The sequence below is a fragment of the Brachyistius frenatus genome, unplaced genomic scaffold, assembly GCF_029030835.1.
Source record: "Brachyistius frenatus isolate BFR_SWC_R1_liver_20210118 unplaced genomic scaffold, ASM2903083v1 Contig_428, whole genome shotgun sequence".
Lineage (NCBI taxonomy): Eukaryota > Metazoa > Chordata > Actinopteri > Embiotocidae > Brachyistius > Brachyistius frenatus.
Window position 1 is genome coordinate 25,680 of NW_027211027.1, and position 16,986 is coordinate 42,665.

Below are 16,986 nucleotides of genomic sequence, written 5' to 3' on the forward strand. Positions count from 1 at the left end.
TCTAAATTGGGATTCAGTCGGGTTTTTTTTTTTTTTTTTTTTTTTTTGGATGGTGAATTTAATGCACTGGCGTATCCCGGTGGTTGCCTAGTAACGCGCTGGCAGTGGGCGCCGTAGAGAGATCTCTATGGTGGGCGCTCCATTAAAACCGTTGGCGCTCCTGACCTTGGCGTCGTGAATGCGCAAAGCACACAGACTGCGCGAAGCAGGCGATAAGAGTGAAGATCTGTGTGTTTGATACCGAAACCGGGGGAAATATTCCACACGCAACCACATTGTCTCATAGCGTAACTGACGGGCATGGTATGGAGGAAATCTCGAGATGGAGCGCGTTTCAGCTTCTGTAAAAGCAGGTGAGTTAACCTCATGATGCTGTTTTCTTTTCTACCTTTTTTTTTTTTTCCCCCAATGGGACGAATCTTTGTTCACATTGATCACTGACATCTGGGATAATTGCTTCGTTTACAGCGACTGCTCGCCGATATGTCACGGTGTAACATTTTTTTAGCCTCGACATTTTTTTTTCCCCATTTTAATCCAATATTACGCCGTCCTAGACCCAGATTAAACAAGCTTCCCAGTCACAACGTGAGGCAGCGCACACACACACACACACACACACACACACTACAGCAGTTTGTCGATGCTACGTGGGCTGTGGCTTGGTTTTCTCAGTGGGTCCGGATCCTTGCATTCATTAATTTACAAAGGAGTGATCATTATGTTGAGTGCTACCATCATGTTCTCTGGAAGGGTTTTTCTTTTTTTCTTTTTCTACATCCGTCCCTGCTCCTCTTTATTGCTCTGTTAAATTGGGGGGGGGGGGGGGAGGATTTGGGAAATCCACTAAAATGGGTTTGATCCACACCAGTCGAATTACAAGGGCATCGGGAGCCCTGTACTGATGTCTGACATACTATGCTCCTTCTCAAATGCTTTCATGCCATGGGCCCCCAGGCTACCTCAATCCAATCGATAAGCTGTTGTCCCAGAGATTTTTATTAGTGGTGAATTGGGTGTTGATTTGTGTGCCTGTCAATGATGTAGGTGTAGAGATAGTAATGGTGGGGGTGAAACATGATTCTAGCAATTGTTTTAATGGGTCTATAACTGGGATCAAGCCGGTCAAAATGGGAATTAAAGTCTCAGGAAATCAGGTATTTTCACTCAAACCACCACAGTGGTGCACAAACATCTGGCAGATGCAAAATAGTGCATTAGAGGAAAATGTTATGGTTGTCATGCATTTTTTTTTTTTTTTTTTTTTTGACATACCACTCAGTTACTGAGTTCTGGGCATGTTGCCAGTCTAAATTGCCCAATAACTTGCAGTGTATCAAACTTGACTGAGTGATGGCTCACTTTTATTACATGGCCCATTTGGTGTGAGCCATAAAGCGTTTACCCACATCTGTCCCATCGCAGACCACAAGAAGTTAGAAAAAGCCAGCTGCTTTGACTGTCTGCAGTGACGTCAGTAAAACATAACAGGCATTTAATGGAACTACCTTTGCTTTACTCCGTTATAGAAGTTTGATCTGATGTCAGACAGTGAAAACATGCAAATCAGTTCATAATAATACCACGCATGGGTCATTTAAGAGGGAATGCCACTCCTTTTAAGAATTCATATTATGCCTTTGATCTACAGCAGCCCCAGCAGTGTCTTTTTTTTTTTTTTGTACTGGCAGGACTGCTTCTCAAACTAGGGAGACAACTAACCAAGCCTGACTGTTGAGACCCACTGTAGAGCCTGTTACCGCTAATTTCATAATTGATCATGATTTCACAGCAGCTTTTGCGAACAGAGAGGCTTTTTCACCTCCAAATGGATCCAAATGATTTATTATCTGTGTCACTTTCAAACCAGAAGACGTACCCTGATCCACAGAAAGAAAGAAAAAAAATCAGGTTCTCTATCTTTTCCATTTTAATGTCTTGGGAGCTGTACATCATTGTCCTGTAAAAGATCGGGGATAGAACAAGTCTTGTCCCCCTTTTGGCTATAGGGAACATTCATGACTGCTAATTAATACAGACAATGCTGGCCTGGGGCAGGGATGTACAATGTTCCTCAAATGAAGCTCTGTGATAGTGCTTGAATCACACTTATCTGATTTGTCTCTTTGCTTGGAAATGGGCAAACTGTAACGCTGCTCATATGAGGCAATACGCTGCACCTGCAAAAAGACAGAACAAGCTGCCTTTATTTGTGTTTATGCTCCTGCTAGTGTAAACAAAAGGTTGCAGATAAAGAGAAAAGCCAATGCACCACATCTGTGGTTAATTGGTTTCTCTTATTAGTAGGACAAACCTGTCCCCTGTCTTAATAGATGGCTTTATCGCATTAGAAATAGAGCTATTTAGCTGCAGTGTTTGACAAAGCTCAAGGCAGTATTCATCAATAAATCTGATAAGGTTAACAAGCTTGTTTTTGCTTTGTTCATTGACAGTGTATGCTTACTTCTATCTATAAGGACGGGGAGCAGTTTGGATTACAAAGTAGTTAAATAGAACAACACAGTTTGTTCTCTGTAGGTCTCCATGGGTGAGCTTACATGTGGTATCTTATTGGATACGCACATCTGATGGGGTGACTGTGTGTTCTCCTGTTTATTGGAGCGTGCACACTGATAAGCCAGTAACTAGTTATCAACTTGTCATTGCACAGAGGCTCCGGCAACTGTGTTTGGGTTAGGAAACAGATTATGTACATGCATTAAATAAATATTGTATCTTTCAATTCAGTATGACTAACAGATTTAAAGATTCAGGAGTTTTTTACTTGATGTAGAATCAACAGGATTTAATTTATGACTTCCATTGCGTCTGTTTTGCAGATAAGGAGTTATGCTTTATTTCTAAATCTGTAAAAATAAAATCTAGTCTTTAAAATTAGTCAAACAGATTCAAAGTTGCATGAATACTCTTAGCTTCCACTTTCTTCTCAGTAACTAACAATTTGTGTTTGCTGAAAGAAGTGCAAATTGCAGCGAAGGTAGACTACAACAAATTAAACTCTCGAATAGAAGTGTCAAAGGATCCTTCTCTTCTGAAATGTAACTCAAATTGTGCTCTGCTACCTATGCCTTCCACAAGTCTCTTGGTTAGCCTGCAATTACTTTGCTTTATGAGCAGGGTTTTGGTGCCAGTGTGGTCCCATCAGACGTGTTTGTTCTGGGAACGTTCAGCGCTTCCATTATGCATCTTCATGTCAGTAGCTGAGAGTTGCTTAGATGTACTGAAAGATACAAGAAAAGATCAAAAATCTCTATTCATGATTTGGGCATTTTTAAATATATTAAACATCACAATCAAGTGGAGAGATTTTTATTCCCAGTGCGTGTGTTCTTTTAATCTTAAAGGTTTGCCTTTCTCTGCTGTTCACTTTGTTGCTTTTACATAAGAAAAGGGGTGCTTAACACATTTTATCTTGAGATGCTTTCTGAGCGTCACTCCAACTTCACAGCAGATGTGTTTTTCATATACGCCTCCTCCAGCAATACATAAAGATCAGTATTCAGTAATGTGCTCATGCACAAGCATAAATTTGTGCCTTTTAGGACAATCTGTTTCAAAAAGGTTATCAGCAAGCTAATTTGAAATATATATTAAGAGCCCAAGATACTGGAGGAGGGTGGAACTTTAGATTTCTTTCACTGTTTTCTCAGATTATGATGTTTTCTGGTCTAATTTTTCTGATGGTCTTGTTTTCAGGTCTGTATGCACTGCAATGAAAAGTGGAAGTGGGGGCGGTCCATACCTGGCTGAGGAGTACTTGGATTTGATAACTGTCGGATCTGAAGGCGCAGTGAGTGATGTCTGTTTGACAGGGTCAGTGCAAAGGGACTGAACAGACACTACAGTGTGCATTTGTGTTGTCCAAGGGCACTGTCTTGCCCAGACCATGTGGCTGGCTACATTTAGAGACCATCTGTTGCCTGCACACCTGCTACATCAGCAAGGGACTGCAACCATCACCCACTGTGCTCTTCTTTGGTGGATATTATGTTCCTGCTGGTCATTGACCAAGGCAACAAGCCAGAAATTCTACCCAACTGTGACCACTCAGTTTGGGAAACTGCGAGGCCTCAGGGTTCCCGTGCCCAGTGAGGTCCTCAGGCCCGTTGATCAGTATCTCGGGGTCCCCTATGCTGCTCCGCCTGTGGGTGAGAAGCGTTTCATGCCCCCCGAGCAGCCCTCCTCTTGGTCAGGTGTCAAGAATGCCACCCACTTCATGCCTGTGTGCCCTCAGAACATCCACAACACCGTGCCAGAGATCATGATGCCCATATGGTTCACCTATAACCTGGACACAGTAGCCACATACATTCAGGATCAGAGCGAGGACTGTTTATATCTAAACATCTACGCTCCGACAGAGGATGGTGAGTTGGTGTGGTAAAATGGACAGCAATGACTTCCCATGTCCATTGATCATCGTTATCGTGGCCCCGTTGTCGTCCTGTGATCATCATAAACCATGTGCGTGACCACTGCTCATGTCATTGCTGCCATCAAAGGCTGATTTACCATCCAAAGCATCATTGTATGACATGTTGTCATGATATTAATAAGCAGGAAATTACTTGGTAGCTATGGCAACTGAGGATGCTGCCCCGATGCTGCTGCATTGATAGATACACATAAAGAATCATGAGTAAAGATAAATATACGTAGAGATGTGCTTGTTTTCACACTAACAGACATCCAGTGAAATATTACTGAGGTATTGTTCAACTGCTGGATTTATCAATAATTTTCAGCTTTTAAAATGATGAGCCGAGCATATTTACCTGTCACCTCCGACCATGAAAGGTAATGGTGAAGATTACTTAGAAGATCTAGTAAAGCTAGCGGACACATTTTCATGTTTTGCTCAAAAATACTTTATATTACTGAATCACTGCTTTGTTCAGACAGTACGTCTGTTGGGGACCAATTAGTGAGGTACAAGAGTCAACTGTCTATTGCATGCTGAACCCTTTCCTATTTCTGTAACTACTAGAACTGAGAAATGAACCAGCAAGGGAACATTTTGTGAGTGTGCTGTTAATCTGTAGATTAGCAGAACAATGTAATACCGCAGTAAAGCTTTATGTTCTCTAAATCTAGTGTTGACAAACAGATTTCTGTAATCCAGGTTTATTCAATACATCAATTAAACATGGTGTCTGAGAATATATTACCTCCCTCTCAAGCATTTGGCATGACACAGAAAAAAAATCTAATTCAGCATTCAAAGTTGAACCGTGCTCAGCTCGTGTAGGTACACACGCCACTCTTTGACTGGCTTTTCTATGGTAGCTTAGCAACAACCGATAAACAGCTTGCTTGCTTGAGAGGTTGCTGTCCAAAATGGTGCAGCCCACATTTTATAAAGACCCTCGCCTGAGTGCTGCCTGTCGGCCTCCTCACCTGGCACACAAACAGGTTAGTTAAATTGCATATTTACATACCTATTTCAGTGGAAAATGCATAAACCTTTTGTTCTATACATTTTCAATTCTTCAGACCTTCTCATTGTTTATTTAAAATGCACCTCAGGCATTCGGCAACTTTATGATTTGTTTCACTGATGTGAAACCTGTTCTCATTGGATATCCAACAGTCTTTTTGCCATGTCAAATTAAAGAGCGTTTTTCTGAAATTGTACCTATTTATAATAAATTTTTGTGGCTTGATGCCCATATAAGTCTGAATTTATTCATTGATAAACCATATACTTGATATTTCCACTGAGTAGTTGGCAGTGGTTTACCTGAAAAATGGACATGACAGTTGTAGACAAAGATCATTAACAAAGACAGATGTACCACTTCAATCACAGTTATTAAAGCATTCAGCATTATGTGTATGTGCATGTGTATGGACATACACACAAAATGCCATTCCGTACAAATATCTAACAAAGAACAACAATTTGTTTTCTTGCTCAAAACCGTATTATAAACACTTATTATTTTGTAACGGTCAGAATCGTGTTGTACATCTCTAAAGATTTTACATAATGCCATCTACCTTTTGTAGAAGAGAAATTCTGAATCTTATTCTACCTCAGTTTGATAAAACAATATATAAGAGGCACAGTCAACCATGCTATTTTGAAATCTGGTCTTCTTTTTTTCCTTATGTGAATCCCAGGGAGCCAACACAAGAAAAAGGGGGCGGCTTTTTCACATGCTGAGACTCATATATCTGAAGGTATTTTTAAGACCTCAAAGTCTTGATGCATGGAATCTTTTAGTTTCGAATCCTGTTGCGGTTTTTATTTTCCTGAGGAACTCTAATAGCTTCTTTTCTTTTGAGTGGAATAATAAAAATGTTGTTGTCTGATTAATGATTACATACTTTTGCTGTTACTGCATCTCATGTCCTGAATTGAGCACTGTTGCAATCCTCTCCGTAAGCTACATCTCTATTGCCATGTGCATTGATCCACAGATTACATTATCTCCTTATCTGTCTTATAGTCCCTTCTGAAGACAGTCATTAGTCAATATAATAAATTGGCCCCAAAACATGAACTATAGATTTTCAAAAAAAAAAGAAAAGAAAATGGTTTCTATTTTAGCTCACACCAAAAGACAGCAAGAGCTCAGTGCAGTGCATGCTTCTCAGTTGAAATATACTCTTAAGTCTAAAACATCTTTTTTTTTTACTTGTGCTTGCATATTTGTACGCTTAACAGGTTATTATAGCATTTTCTTTTCAACTGAGTTGAAAGTTTAATTAATATGTTTTCCTCCTTCTATCAAATCCAGTATATTATAGCTATGTTGCAGAACACAAACATGCTTTGTCAAACACTTATCAATTCTGTTATTATTCATACACCCTTGCCAGAGTGTATTTACCATGCATTTTCTGATTGTCATTACAGCTTCCAAACCATAGGCCTACCACCCTGCCTTGCTTCTGGGCACATTTCCTATGCTGTATTTTCCCATACCTCATACTGAACAGTTGGGATATAAAGTTTTAGTAACCGTGCTCCATTAATTCTCCATTTCATTACTGGTGTTTGCTCAGCATGTGTGTGTCTCTGTGTGTGTGTGTGTTGACGCTGCAGATATAAGGGACTCTGAAGCGCGACCTGTGATGGTCTACATCCACGGAGGCTCCTACATGGAGGGCACGGGGAACATGATGGACGGCAGCGTCTTGGCCAGTTACGGGAACGTTGTTGTCGTCACGCTCAACTACAGAATTGGAATACTAGGTGACGACAACAACACGGTGCATGTGGTAATTTTTAATGGTGTTTCAAATGGGTGTTTAGCCCTGTTTAATCGAAGAGAACAAACTGCCACATTATTTTCTACTTGCTGTTATTAGTCTATAAAAAAAAAAAAAAAAAAGTGGTGACATGAGGGGAAAATGTAGAGAAAAACAGTTTCAGAAGACTTTGATGTTGGTAGCATTGCTTTATTTGCATACAAATGACAAGAGGAAAAACAATGCAAAAGCTTATTATGCCTTGTCCGTGTTACTCAAAATTTGTTTTATATCCATTCTCAAAACATAATTCATCTTCCTTTATATGGATTCATCTAATCTGTAATGGATTGTCAGCCGTTCTTGAAAGTAAAATGATTTGAATACAGTACTGAGGGATGCAACATTCAGAGGCATTCACAAGGTCAAGAGTTTTTTGTTTACCCATGTTTAACATTCAAAACAGTAAGGTATTTAGATGAGACCTGACAAGGGAATAAGTAATAGGAACAATTGTATGAGCACCTGTGACATCGGTGAGGCTTTATGCAATTCATTGAAAGAAATCCAAGTAAAAGGTTTGTTTATTCATGCAATGTTAAATGTAATAAAGACCCTGTTCTGAGCGGAGCCTTCAGATTTGATGAGAAGAGCTCTGATCACTTCCTGAGGGCCGCCGCTGTTTGGAGAATATTACAAGGAGTTGACTGAAGTGTAGCGGTGAGAGAGCAAAGACATATTTAAACCTGAGGGGGGGAACAGTGCCGGTTCATTCAGATGCCCCGCTGAGCTACAGTTTTAGATCAAAGCTGGGACACATACTGTAGAGATCTGCTTCAGCACTGACTCTATTGTCTCTCTGGATACACCAGGCTTCCTCAGTACTGGTGACCAAGCAGCCAAAGGAAACTACGGACTCCTGGACCAGATTCAAGCTCTGCGCTGGATAAGCAAAAACATTGGTTACTTCGGAGGAGACCCAGGTCGCATCACGGTTTTTGGATCTGGAATTGGTGCTTCCTGTGTCAGTCTGCTCACACTGTCCCACCACTCAGAGGGTAAGAATCTGCAGTATTTTAAAGTTGTCTCTGACTTTGATCAGTCTATATTTTCTCTGTTTTTATCTAAAGTAAATGCAATGTAAGTATGCATGAACCTAACATTTAAAAGTTCATCTTCTCAATCAGATTAATATTTATCTTTTCAAACAGTTAAACACTTTTTTTTGTTCTTTTTTGAAAGTGTGGCTCCAAATGGTCCGGCGGGGAGATGAATTGTTATGATATAGGAGTAGGGTAAAGGGGTATTTGTAAAGTAAGTGATTGCTTTTGTTCCCCTCTATTCAATCTAATCAGACTAAAAGCGCTGCCTCTTAAAATGTGAAGCTCTTAAAGAAACCTACTGGCATTATAAAGTTTTCAGCACGTCATCAGGATCACCTGTGACCATCACTTTTTACTATTCAAACTGATTTATATTTCAGTCGCTCAGCCTCAGATGCGTTTACCCTTGTTTACCTGCCTGTAGTGTCCAAACATGATAAAAAAATTTAAAAAAAAATACCAGCAGTTTTGGTGCATTGGTCTTCTGTCATTGCAAAACCTTGAGTGAAGACACTGTTTACCAAAGACATGGCATGACGATGAAGCAGGACTTGACAAAAGTCAACATTTTTCAGATATTCTCTGTAAATACTGATTCTTTTTTCCACAGATATTTTGGTAGATCTGTCCTTGAAAATGACATTTTTATCCAGATTTCTCCACAGATTTATGCGATCTACAATTGTAATACTACTTTTGAAATGACAATTTCTGTTAATTTGAATTTAAAAAATATACCTGGTATTTAAATTCAGAATCTGGTATCTAACACCCACTGAAAAGAAAAACAGATAACATTAAAAGATGTCATTTGATGAATACTTCTCCAAAGCTCCCTGAGAGAATCAAAGATGTGTATTTCAATATGGGTTGACCACTGGAGACCGAGCCTCTTATCTTTGCCGTATTATTGCCCTGGTTCGCCCATTGATGCTGGACAAAATCACAAGAAGGGCAGAAAGTGTGTGTTTTCATCAATGTCAGGGAGGCTGCGGCAGCTGTCCTTTGTGAGGTTTGTATTGGATGTCCTAGCTCGGCTGCAGCAAATGCACAAAGACCTCCGGCTGTCTTTGAAGTAGACTAGCTAGCTGCTGCCCCCAAAAAAAGAACTGAAATAAATGACAGCAAAGGAGGGAGAAAGTGACACTGTCCCTGCACTCTTTTTCCAGCGACTCTTACGCCTTAACCTCAGCGAAGTGTGTTCTGAGTTGATGCATATCATGTGTCGTTTTTAGGTGGTAGATACAAAATCCCTGGAGACAGAGGTGACGCACTACATATAAACAATTCAACAGCGTGTTTACTGTATCAACATTGAAGGATCAGGGTTACTGCATATTCAGCGCTATGCACACACACACTCCACCGCACAGTTGGCATCAGCAGTCTGTGAAAGCCACGCAGCTTGTTAGACACACAGTATTAACGATTCCACAATTACAGTACGTGTGTGAATGGAGGGAAAACTGCACTTCCTGACTGAAACAATGTTGCAAATTGATCGTTAATTTGAAGTGCTCTCACTGTGATATGCATCAAGGAGACACCACATGAAACAAAAGACGAGGATCAGCAGAGAAAAGCTTGGATTTCCGGCATTTTCATGACTTTCAAACAAGAGCAGAAGCCAGCATCCCATTACCAGTTCATCTCTCCTAGCAGCTGCTTTATTGAGCAGCTTCTCACCAGCTCAACCGTGTGGCCTTATCATTGTTTGTGCTGCTTCATCCTCCTGACTGGTAATCAAAGGGCATCACATGTGGCCTTTTTTGCTTTTGTTTGCCTACATTTTGTGTTGCAAAAAGCCTTGGATTCCATTGTGAATAGAAATTAGTGTAAAGTGAATCATGTATTTTCCCGGGGCAGTTCAGAATACTAATAACACTAATGATTTAGTGCGTTAACCACTGTTCTCTGGGCCTTTGTCCTGTCTCTTTTTGTCTTGAATTTTGTGTCCGAAGGTTTGTTCCACAGAGCCATCATCCAGAGTGGTTCAGCGCTGTCCAGCTGGGCTGTCAACTACCAACCAGTCAAGTATACTCGCATGCTCGCTGAGAGGGTTGGCTGCAACGTGTTGGACACTGTTGATATGGTCTCCTGCCTGCAGAAGAAGAGTGCTAAGGAGTTGGTCGAGCAAGATATCCAGGCTGCCCGATACCGCGTTGCCTTCGGCCCCGTAATCGACGGAGACGTCATCCCCGATGACCCGGAGATCCTGATGGAGCAGGGCGAGTTCCTTAACTATGACATAATGCTGGGTGTTAATCAGGGGGAGGGACTGCGCTTTGTGGAGAACGTGATGGACCTGGAGGACGGCGTGTCTGGCAGCGACTTTGACTTTGCTGTGTCAGACTTTGTGGACAGTTTGTATGGCTACCCAGAAGGGAAGGACACACTGAGAGAGACAATTAAATTCATGTACACAGACTGGGCTGACAAGGACAACCCGGAGACCAGGAGGAAGACCCTAGTTGCCCTCTTCACCGACCACCAGTGGGTGGAGCCATCGGTGGTGACAGCTGACCTACATGCCCGCTATGGCTCACCCACGTACTTCTACGCCTTCTACCACCACTGCCAGAGTCTCATGAAGCCAGTGTGGTCAGACTCAGCACACGGAGATGAGGTGCCTTATGTGTTTGGCATCCCCATGGTTGGCCCGACTGATCTGTTCCCCTGCAACTTCTCCAGGAATGACATCATGCTCAGCGCCGTGGTCATGACTTACTGGACCAACTTTGCAAAGAGCGGGTGAGTAACAGTAAATCCTTATTTACGTTGTTGCAATGCATTAGATTCTCATTCAGTACCTAATTTTATATTCTTGTCTTGGCTTACAAATGGTTGCAGTGTTGGTGTGTGACATAAGTGGCCTCAGTTGTGCAGCCCTGTGTTGAAATGTTCAACCTCTAACTTCTGCTACAGTTACATGTTTTTAATCACAGTTATTAAAGGACTAATAATTAATATTCAGACTTAAGCAGTGCCTTGTAATTAATTATAGCCTGAACTCCCACTGCGATGCCATCCAGCCTTATCTGCTCTTTTCCTTTATTAGCTCACAAAAATATGAAAACTCGTGGGTCCGTTTTTATTGATTCATATGAATTATGTAACATCATAAGTTAGATTTACACACATTTGCTTCCCTTTGCTGTAATTAATTTAGCCTCACCATAAATTTAAAAAGAACCTCCTAAATGTTGCACCCATATTTAAGGACTTACTTATTTCACTGCAGACATAATGCCAAATGTTAAAAATCAGGCTCCAGTGTATCATCACATCAGCTGCACACATCATTAATGCCACCTTTTTAAAGAGCCAATGTCATGTTTAGGCTTCTGTAAAATCTTCTTTAATGCACATATCAAAGTTTCATCATTTTGGCTGGACCTTCTAAAGGATGTGGAGCTTAATATTTACAGTTTAATTCACATAAATGTTTAAAGAAGGTCCTCATTGTTTAACAAAAAGTTTATGTTAAAGTGAACCTTTGAAGAGGCAGTTAAGGTGTATTCTAGGAGCTTAAGCCAACTCTACTGTGATTTGTGCTTTCAAGAAGGAGTGACACAAATTCTTAGTAGAGAAATATATCGACTACACACTCTATACCCATGTTTGATTGTAATAACAGTGTTGCTATAGAAACAGTCAAACTAGTGTTTAGCATAGATTAACTTCTCCTTTATATTTCATCTTTCCTTCTGGCAGTTTAGCATTTACATTGATTTTACAATGAGACAGAGACATATCTATTTATATATCTATCTTCGGTGTATCTATCCAGAGTTTTCCTTTGGGTATCTGTATGTATTTTGCGCAACAGAAGACTTTTGTAAAGTTTTCCAGTTTTCAACAAATGAGAGTTTATTACCGGAGACAAGCTACGGTCTGATGTTGACCTCAAATTACACTGATACTGATACAGCTCGGTGTTGAAAGTGCAATAGAGCGGAAGCTGTGCATCGCTCCTTCTGACAGCTTGTTTTGCACTTTGTCATGCAAAGGGAAAGATTCGCCGGGTGTTTTTGAAGATAAGAGACACCTAAGTGAGTTGCACTGTAGTGGAGGACTCCACTGCTGCATTGCCGGATTTGCCTGCATACTGAGTGCGCAGCTGCTGTGAATCTTAGAGGACGATGACCCGAGCAGTAGGCGAGCGCACAGCACAGGTCACTGCAGGCTGCTGTGTCAGTGTGTAGGACTGAGGGAATGCTGAGCCCTTGAGGAGAGTTCGTGATATTACATTATGTTGACCTGTTTTTTACTCCTTTTTCTGTTTTACAACTTAATGGAAAAGCATGTTTCCTTATGAAGTCAGAATGGCAATATTGCAGCTGGTCTGAGCAATGTGGTTGAAATCATTATTGCAGTATTGATGCAGATGTTTGCGAATAATGTTCCACTTCGCGTGTCCGGTGTTACATTTTGTTTTCGTTCCTTTTTTCTGTTTTGACAACCAAATATCCTCATGAATAAATAAAATCATATCATGGCAATATGATCCTGCTGAATGTTGACAAGTATTGAATTGGATACAGCACGAATGCTGTCATTTAGATTTCCTCCAACACACTTGTCTCGTTTGTAACCCAACTTTTCTGTGATGTGTTTATAGGGATCCGAACAAGCCAGTGCCACAGGACACCAAGTTCATCCACACCAAGGCCAACCGCTTCGAAGAGGTAGCCTGGTCTAAGTACGACCCATTTGACCAGCTGTACTTGCACATCGGCCTGAAGCCTCGTATCCGTGATCACTACCGTGCCACCAAAGTGGCTTTCTGGAAACATCTGGTGCCCCATCTCTACAACCTCCATGACATGTTCCATTACTCCTCCACCACCACCAAGGTCACCCCACTGGATCCCACCCAGTCCGACGGGAAGAAAATCATCGGCACCGGGCGGCCTCCCGTATCCACTGCTCACAGCGACGGAGAAGGAGGGAGAGAGATGGGTCCTCTGATCATGCCCAACCCCAGAGATTACTCAACAGAGCTCAGCGTCACTATCGCTGTGGGGGCGTCACTGCTCTTCCTCAACGTCCTGGCCTTCGCCGCTCTGTACTACCGCAAGGACAAGCGCAGTCGCCAGGACATGTCTCAGCAGCCCAGTCCTCAGCGGGACAGCAAAGGTAACAACGCGAGCCACACCACCACAATAGATGAGACCCTGTCATCCCAGCAAAGGAACCAGTGTGAGGCCCTTCACAATCCCCTCCATCTCTCGCCCAGCTTGGACTACACACTCAGTCAGCGCCGCTCCCCCGACGACATCCCTCTGATGACCCCCAACAACATCACCATGATCCCCAACTCCCTAATGGGCCTCTCCAACATGAGTCCATACAGCACCTTCCCTGCTGGTTACAGCTCCGCTGGTCTGCCCAGCACCCACTCTACCACACGAGTATAATCTGGCTGGGGATGGAGATGAAAAATGTGACGTACCTGAAACATGGAAATGTAAAGCTGTATCTAGGATGTGTAGGTAAAATAGGATTGAATATGTTTGTTCTGTCTTTTCCGAAGGTGTACAACCACCGACATCCTGCCTTTGCGCTCTCATAATAGGAAGTCTAACTGCAAAGTCATTTTATAATAATCATTGTCAAAGGCAGTCAAAAAGAAAAGTTGCATTTCATTTTCCACTTTGGCTTTTTTGGAACTTTGCCTAGCAAGAACTTAGTATAATGTTTATACAGTTGGATTTGTATGGGAAGTTTTTCTTACTCTGTGATATCTATTTTGATCTCGTGGAACAAAGGGACATTACAACTTGTGGTGGACAGAGATGAGATCTGGGGAGGGCAAAATAGCAGTATTATTATGACTATTATCAAGCTATTTTATACATATTTCTCATGGTACATTGCCTATTATGAAAATGTATTTTTACTGTAATTACTTTAAAAATGCCTTGTACATTGCTTACATAAGGAATAACTGGAATCATAATACATTGAACTTTTACTCAAATACTGGTCACACATGGTGAAAAAATGTCCAGTTTATCCAAAATGTTCCTATCTGGTATTGTAAAATATAGCACTCGTGTGTGCGTGGGCTTGTGTGGGTGTGTGAGCGTGTGGATGGGTGAACGCTGCAGTACAAAAATGTAAATTAGGCATTGTTTGGAATTAACCCTTCAGTTTTGCATATGTAGTGTTGTGTAATCTATTGTAGTCTATTTGATCCTTGCTATATTTTTTGGTTGACGTGCTTATGATTTTTTTGCTTAGTACACTGTAGGGAATACTATAACTTCTGCTTCACTATAAAAAGAGACTCGCTTAAAGATGTGTTTTCCTACTCTAACCAGCTCATGGTTCTTTTGGCTTGGCTTGTTTGTACAGAATAAACCTAGATCAACATTTTATTTGTTGTTTGTTTATGAATACTGTAAGGTCTTCGGAAAGATGACTGTAATTACATTGTAATTGTATGTATACCGATTCAATTATTCACATTTAAAAAGGAGTTTTATGGAACTGTATAGCTTATCGCTCCTTCTCCATGTGGTTTGGACCCCGTGCATACCAAGTTATATCTAGGGGTCATCCTTTACTGAGTGGACATGATGGACATCGAGCTTTGAGATCTGATTTCTTTGAACCGATCATACCATTGTTTAATCTAAATGAGACAACTATTAAAAGATTTTTGGACCTAAAGATGACTCTTGTCACACATTGGGATTTGATCTCACTTTATATGATTCAGAGACTAAATGTGTGAAATGCAATCTTCACGTACACAGTGTCTCGGTCAGGTTTAACCTTGGAATAATCCACTGATTTTACACCTGCCTGTTCACAGCTTTTGGGGTGTTTTGTGACACCGGAGGAAGCTGATTAAAAGAAATCTGATAAAAGCAGACGACTACAAATTGGAAAATCTGGGGATGTGGGGTTTGAAAGATGTGAGTTCACCAGACCTCTGTAACCAACTTTTCATCTCTGCTTGAGGCTGGCAGTGAGATGCTACATAAGCTGCTTTTAGTACAGCAACACACCTGAACCTCCAACTGAACTGTTGGTGGGTGAGGTGCAGAAATTTCGATCATTTTTAAACTGTCCATGGCAACGCATCTAGCTGTGTTACAGCTGTTTAAAGCTGTAGCAGTGGAGTCCACTTAAAATGTCAGAAATATAAAGAAGTTATCTTTGGAATAAATGCAGTTCAGTTAGTTCAGGTTTAATCAAGATTATATGTGTTGTCTTCCTCTTAAAAATGAAAACCATTGTTAAATTTCATCCCTCAATAGTTGTATCACCACAGCCTAATTGGTCAGTAGTTTATGTAAACTACCTTTTCAATATACTTACATACTTACAGTATAACTTACATTACTTAGTTTCTTTGTTAACATTATGACTATTTAAAACTGTTTTATCACTTATCATTATTCTTGGAGACTATAACTTACATAATCTCATTTAAAGCTGTCAGACACTACAGACATTCACCAAGTCACTTATTCACCAATAAGACACTGATGAATGGATGCTTCTGATCAGGTATGTTGAGAGTTACTTGATAATCTGGACCTCATTGTGTTTCTCCTCCTCTCTTATCGTGTTATAAACTACCAGCAACACCACAAACGTTTTCTTTTTCCTCCTCTCTCTTTCATCTTCCTTTAACTGCTACTGCTCTGCCCCTTTGCAGTTTTAGGCTATATCTTGGAAAATGTTGACACACAGTGGCTGCCTGCATATCCCACGGGCTTCCACCACACAGCCACCAGAGTCTGAGCTTATCATAAAAGACAATCAAGCAAACAACCAAATAAACAGAGTGAGGACTGCTCACTCCGTCCTTACTTCATCATGCAGTAAGACAAATAATTTAGGCCCTCACTCATTGAATTCACTTCAGACTGAGCCTGACACATTTTTGTCCTCCAAGTGCCTGTTTGTTTGTCTGATGGCTGTTTGTTTACTTTGTCACAAGATAGCACAAGTCATGATAACGGAGATAAGAGATGGCGCAAGTTTTATTTTACAGGGCCTCCTCCTCCTTCCCTGAACAAACACATGCATATTCCCACGTTCAGTGCGTAAATATTAGCGAGTGTATCTATCACACAGCAAACAATTACAAAAATGACTCTCAGATAGATCGCAGTGCCACATCACACATCACTGCACACACAGTCACATACGGTGATGTATAGCACACTCGTGTTGCTGTCCATGGTGCTGATCATGATATAGGGACCATTCTCTATGTGATTATGCAAAACATACACTGATATACGCAGCCTAATAGCATTTGCAACCCAGTTGAAAGCTTGGAGAGTAATGCATTTGTTCAACATCAGTTCATCATTAACCAGCTACTGCTGTGCACTCTTATTAAGCGCTACCCAATAATTTATCATCCGAGCTTCTCACATCCCTGACCACCATCTGCATCTGCTTTTGTGGAATGAAGCTTATTCATAAATTCTCTTTTCATGTCACCCAAGCGAGCAAGCCTCTAAAACTTGTCCTCTTATAATCCCGTCCCATGTACGTCAACAGTGTTGCTTATTTACATCTCGTGAGCAAAGCTGACAACCATTCTACACACTCATGTACAGCACAGACGTTAATTAATGCTTCTCGTCTGTCTCACTCTCTCGCCGAGATTTCAGAGTCATCATTCCTCCGCACT

The 16,986-nt window shown here is 41.1% G+C and overlaps 1 protein-coding gene across 6 annotated transcripts; it reads left to right on the plus strand.

Annotated features, from left to right (window-relative positions):
• The first annotated feature begins 119 nt into the window (after positions 1–119).
• On the plus strand, positions 120–14,999 carry nlgn3b (neuroligin 3b). Of its 6 annotated transcripts, none has more exons than XM_069725540.1 (7): positions 120–353; positions 3,718–4,388; positions 6,145–6,204; positions 7,073–7,222; positions 8,091–8,276; positions 10,283–11,072; positions 12,943–14,999. In XM_069725540.1, the coding sequence occupies exons 2-7, from the start codon at positions 3,908–3,910 to the stop codon at positions 13,739–13,741; spliced, it is 2,466 nt and encodes an 821-aa protein (XP_069581641.1). In that variant the 5' UTR covers positions 120–353; positions 3,718–3,907; the 3' UTR covers positions 13,742–14,999. The 6 variants fall into 6 exon arrangements, with proteins under 6 accessions (XP_069581641.1, XP_069581642.1, XP_069581643.1 ...); XM_069725542.1 differs by having other exon boundaries at positions 123–353; positions 3,718–3,834; XM_069725544.1 differs by having other exon boundaries at positions 123–353; positions 3,718–3,811.
• The last annotated feature ends 1,987 nt before the right edge of the window (positions 15,000–16,986 follow it).

Coding starts and splice junctions, on each gene's coding strand:
- nlgn3b (XM_069725540.1), top strand. CDS start 3,908: ATGTGGCTGGCTACATTTAGAGACCATCTGTTGCCTGCACACCTGCTA. Junction 4,389..6,144: donor CTACGCTCCGACAGAGGATG/GTGAGTTGGTGT, acceptor TGTGAATCCCAG/GGAGCCAACACAAGAAAAAG. Junction 8,277..10,282: donor ACTGTCCCACCACTCAGAGG/GTAAGAATCTGC, acceptor TTGTGTCCGAAG/GTTTGTTCCACAGAGCCATC.